The sequence below is a fragment of the Bison bison genome, unplaced genomic scaffold (genome assembly GCF_000754665.1).
Source record: "Bison bison bison isolate TAMUID 2011002044 unplaced genomic scaffold, Bison_UMD1.0 scf7180017864453, whole genome shotgun sequence".
NCBI classification, from domain to species: Eukaryota; Metazoa; Chordata; class Mammalia; order Artiodactyla; family Bovidae; genus Bison; species Bison bison.
The window spans coordinates 1,307,216-1,312,053 of NW_011495015.1; the positions used below are offsets into that span (position 1 = coordinate 1,307,216).

Here is a 4,838-nt window from a genome sequence, read left to right on the forward strand (position 1 = left end):
GCCTGGAAAATCCCATGAACGGAGGAGCCTGGTAGGCTGCAGTCCATGGGGCTGCTAGGAGTCGGACACGACTGAGCGAGTTCACTTTCACTTTTCACTCTTATGCATTGGAGAAGGAAATGGCAACCCACTCCAGTGTTCTTGCCTGGAGAATCCCAGGGACAGGGGAGCCTGGTGGGCTGCTGTCTATGGCGTCGCACAGAGTTGGACACGACTGAAGCGACTCAGCAGCAGCAGCAGGTACTCAGTAAGAATTGACTGGAAAGTAAATTCTCAGCCCCTTATTAATGAAATGGCTTTTTCTAGTGTTTCACGTGAAGCTCCCCTGCCTGGCTCCTTACAGTCATGTGGTCTCTCTTCCTAACCAAAGGCTTGTAACACAGAGCATCGCCTCCCTCCCTTATGGAGCCGGTGCTGAGATTCTAAGGAGTTGTTGTTCAGTTGCTCAGTTGTGTCTGACTCTTTGCAACCCCCCTGGACTGCAGCACACCAGGCTTCCCTGTCCTTCACCATCTCCCGGAGTTTGCTCAAACTCATGCCCATTGAATCGGTGATGCCATCCAACCATCTCATCCTCTCTCATCCCCTTCTCCTCCTGCCCTCAATCTTTCCCAGCCTCAAGGTCTTTTTCATTGAGTTGGGGCTTCCCATCAGGTGGCCAAAGACTTGAAGCTTCAGCTTCAGCATCAGTCCTTTCCATGGATATTCAGGGATGATTTCCTTTAGGATTGACTGGTTTATCCCCTTGCTGTTCAAGGGACTCTCAAGGAGTGGTTGGCCATGGAAACTAGCAGTTTCCATGGTCTCTTTCTCATGCATGAAATAGACAGGACTCTAACCTTTTCTACTCTGCTCCTCTAAACTTCTTAAATTCCTTTGGAAATCAAACCAGGACTGGGCATAGAGCTAAGTGTTCAAAGGAGGAGGCATAGAGCCAAGTGTCCAGAGGAGGAAGCATAGAGCTGAGCACCTTGCCTGAGCCAGACACTCTTGTGCACCTGAATATCAACTGGAAGCCAGAGGGAGTCTGAGTCCAGTGGAGTTTACACTCTAGGACAGGAGACAAACCAAAAAACCTACTTTATGTGAAATAAACTACAAACTGACACATCTGTGAAGAAAATGAAAACAAGCCGAGGTAGTGAACAATGGGGACACAATAGCTAGAGATGGAGTGGTTCAGGCAGGCTTCCCTGAGGAGGTGTCATTAATTTTTTGGCTGCACCATCTGGCATGTGGAATCTTAGTTCCCTGACCGGCACGGATTTCCCATGCCCTCAGCAGTAAAAGTGCCGAGTCTTAACCACTGGACCACCAGGGAAGTCCCGGAAGATGTCATTTAAACTCTTGAAGAATAAGAAGGAGCTTGTCTTTAGAAAACTGGGTTGGGAGCTGAGAGCTGGAAGAACATTCCAGGAAAAGAGAACAGCAAATGCAAGGGCCTGTGGCGGGAAAGGGTTTGGTGAGTGTGCTGAACAGCAGGAAGGCTCCCCTGCAGGGAGGGTGGAGGGATCCTAGGTGATGATGGTTTGCGTCTCATTCTCAGTGAAATGTCAAGTCTTTAAAGCACCCTTGACTGGCAGAGAAGGCAGTGATGTGTGGGGGCAGGAATAGACACAGCCAGGTGGCCAGCCAGCAGTGGTGGCAGGGGAGGTCCTGTGATCGAGGATGGCCAGAGAGGAATAGGAGGCACCAGAGAATAGGAGGCACCAGAGAGGAAACAAGAGCACAGATTCAGGAGATGAGGGTGAAGGGATGTGGATGGTGGAGACAGGAAAGTGTGTTGGGGAAGGGGATGTCCTGACTTGGGCGTTTTACACAAGGTGGACGGTTGTGCCGGGGAAGACCGGGGTGGGAAGTGGGCGAGAACAGCTTAGCTGCTTCAGGAATATGGGGAAATGGAGACTTATGTCTTGAAAATGTTCAGTATGAAATCACGGAGAAATAGCTGAATTCCGGTGGACATTTGGGTGCGAGAGCCCACCGGGGAAACCCGCCCTGTTTCACAGGCTGGAGGACCTTGGCCTGAAGCAGTTCACGGTGGCCGAGCTGTTCACGCGCATCTTCATCCCTACCTCCTTCCTCCTGGTCTGCATCCTGCACCTGCACTACTTCCACGACCGGTTCCTGGAGCTCACCGACCTGAAGTCCATCCCCAGCAAGGAGGACAGCGCCATCTATAGGTGAGCGCACGCAAGCTCAGCCAGACCCTCCCGTCCTCTCACTGAGAATCTCACCTATACTTGCCATGACAGTCAGCCTCTGAGTGGGAAAAAATGAGTAAAAATGTGGAGTATTTGATTGCACTTTACGAAACAGTAGGTAGTGCTTTGGGTTTCCTAGGTGGTGCTTGTGGTAAAGCCTGCCAGTGCAGGAGACATAAGAGACAAAAGTTTGATCCCTGGGTCAGGAAGATTCCCTGGAGTAGGAAATGGGAACCCAATCCAGTATCCTTGCCTAGAGAATCCCATGGACAGAGGAGCCTGGTGGGCTACAGTCCATGGGGTCACAAAGAGTCGGACATGACTGATCAACTTAGTATGCATGCGGGTAGTGATTTGTGACATTTCATGGGTGATCTTAACAGGCGTGTGAGTTGGTCCAGAGGAGCTGTGCAGACTGAGATTCCTTTGCAGTGGCAATGTGTCTTTCATATCCGGGGTGGTGGGGTGTTTTTAGAACGTTTACAGAATCTGGCTAAATTCAGAGGGTGAGTTTTCTGTTGCACTGACAGGTAGTAAGGAAGTCTCTATGAGTGAAAGCGGAGTACAGAATTCTCCCTTCCGTTTCAGGAAGGAAGGACCTCAGCCGAAAGGTTCTGCCATCTGCGAGTAACCAGAGTAACATTTAAGGAAAGAGCGAAGGCAGTGTTTTCTGCCACCAGCTCACTGTTGCTGTCTTCCATCAATAAATACGAATACAAAGTGTTTCCAAGTAGCTGATGGGATCTGTCTCGCCCTGGCCATGTGTGTGGAGCCACAGTCGGTCAGCACACATCCATAGGCCTGCTCCATCTCGGGAACATTACAGGCATTTGTCTAATGAGCCCTGATACAGATTTTCCTCTCTGCTTCACATAATAGCCTGTGATTCAGCTTCTGGAAAACCCTTGTTGCGTAGATGAGGGAGCAAAGTGCTGCCTTCAGAGGAACACAGACACCACAGGTGAAAATTCCCGAGCCCCTTCTCAAGGGAAACAGTGGGTCCACGGAAAGAAGATGAAGCGGTAATTCATTAGGCACAGTTCATGAAATGTCAGACTGTGAACATTCTGCTGTGCTGGGGGTGGTTGTTCTTCAGTCGCCCAGTCATGTCCGACTCTTTGTGACCCCATGGACTGCAGCACGCCAGGCTTCCTTCCTTCATTTTCTCCCAGAGTTTGCTCAACTCATGTCCATTGAGTCGGTGATGCCATCCAATCATCTCATCCTCTGTCACCCGCTTCTCCTCCTACCCTCAATCTTTCCCAGCATCAGGGTCTTTTCCAATGAGTCAGCTCTTCACATCAGGTGGCCAAAGTCTTGGAGCTTCAGCAGTCCTTCCAATGAATATTCAAGGTTGATTTCCCTTAAGATTGACTGGTGGAATTATGGAAAACTGAATGTGTTGAACAGGGTTTCCTTAAGTACGTAAACGTGATTTAATTATGTGGCTTCTGAAAAAGGATAGCAGGATGTGTCCTCCTGTTTTCCTCTACTGTCCAGCCAGCCCATAACCCCCTCACCTGGCTGGACAGGATGGAGGCCCTGTGATCTGGTCAGTCTGAGGCCATGGCTGGCCCTCCTCTGGCCAATGCTCAGCCCCTAGCACCCCCTGAACTGTTACTTTTCCAAGAGAACGTAAAGGGTGAGGCAAGAATGAGTAATGTCAGCAGTATGCATGGTTTCGGGTCATGGGATTTCATTTTTGGTTCTGTGAAAAGAGGAGTTCAAAGGACTCATCCGAGTTTGGTATTTAGGGATTTCATGCAGGAGTTTCATATAAAAGGCCCCAAATTTCTACCTGGAGCATGGGGCGTGTATCCCATCTTTTTCACAACTCTTTTCCATTGTAGTGTTTTCCTTACTCATGATTTTTAGTCCCTAGGACCCTAGTAAGTCAAAATGATGAAGAAAGAGGTCTTTTCAGAATTGGATTGACTGTCATGCTTTGCCTTCTCTGTTCCTTCCCCCTTAGTAAATGCTACACCAAAAAAAAAAAAAATCCCAAATTGGGAATGATCAGTGCATTTTATCCCTTATATTGATTCTGGTCCTGTTGTTTCTATGAACAGCCAGCTATCTTTTGCTGTTCTGTTGTTTGTGTGGATTGTGTCTGCCCTGTAGGCAAGTGTCATTTGTGTCTGAAGCAGAATTCATCATGTTGAGCCTTCTAGAATTTATAGTCAGCATTATGAAAAATTTTATGACAAATCTTATGAGTAATTATTATTATTTCTAGGTAGACATTGTCAGGAATGTCATTTCCCTTATATATTGATAAAATAGACACTATAACATAATTACAACATAATTATTATGTAATAAACACTTAATAGTAAGATACTGAATGTCCATTCCTTATTTAAATATCTGTGACTGCCACATGTCAATGATTTGTTTTATTTTATTTTTTATATAAATTTATTTATTTTAATTGGAGGCTAATTACTTTACAATATTGTATTGGTTTTGCCATACATCAACATGAATCTGCCACGTGTGTACACGTGTTCCCCATCCTGAACCCCCCTCCCACCTCCCTCCCCGTACCATCCCTCTGGGTCATCCCAGTGCACGAGCCCCAAGCATCCTGTATCATGCATCGAACCTGGACTGGCGATCCGTTTTACATATGAT

At 47.6% G+C, this 4,838-nt stretch overlaps 1 protein-coding gene across 5 annotated transcripts in view; it reads left to right on the forward strand.

The window, feature by feature from the left end:
- Positions 1 to 4,838, forward strand: part of PIEZO2 (piezo-type mechanosensitive ion channel component 2) — a 253,432-nt gene that overhangs the window by 183,729 nt on the left and 64,865 nt on the right. For all 5 annotated transcript variants that reach the window (XR_826962.1, XM_010859074.1, XM_010859075.1 and 2 more), the window contains exon 17: positions 2,010 to 2,183. Coding sequence is in view for 4 of the 5 variants with exons in the window: in XM_010859074.1 (XP_010857376.1) it covers positions 2,010 to 2,183 (174 nt within the window). In the remaining variant the exon portion in view is untranslated. The remainder of the gene's footprint in view (positions 1 to 2,009; positions 2,184 to 4,838) is intronic.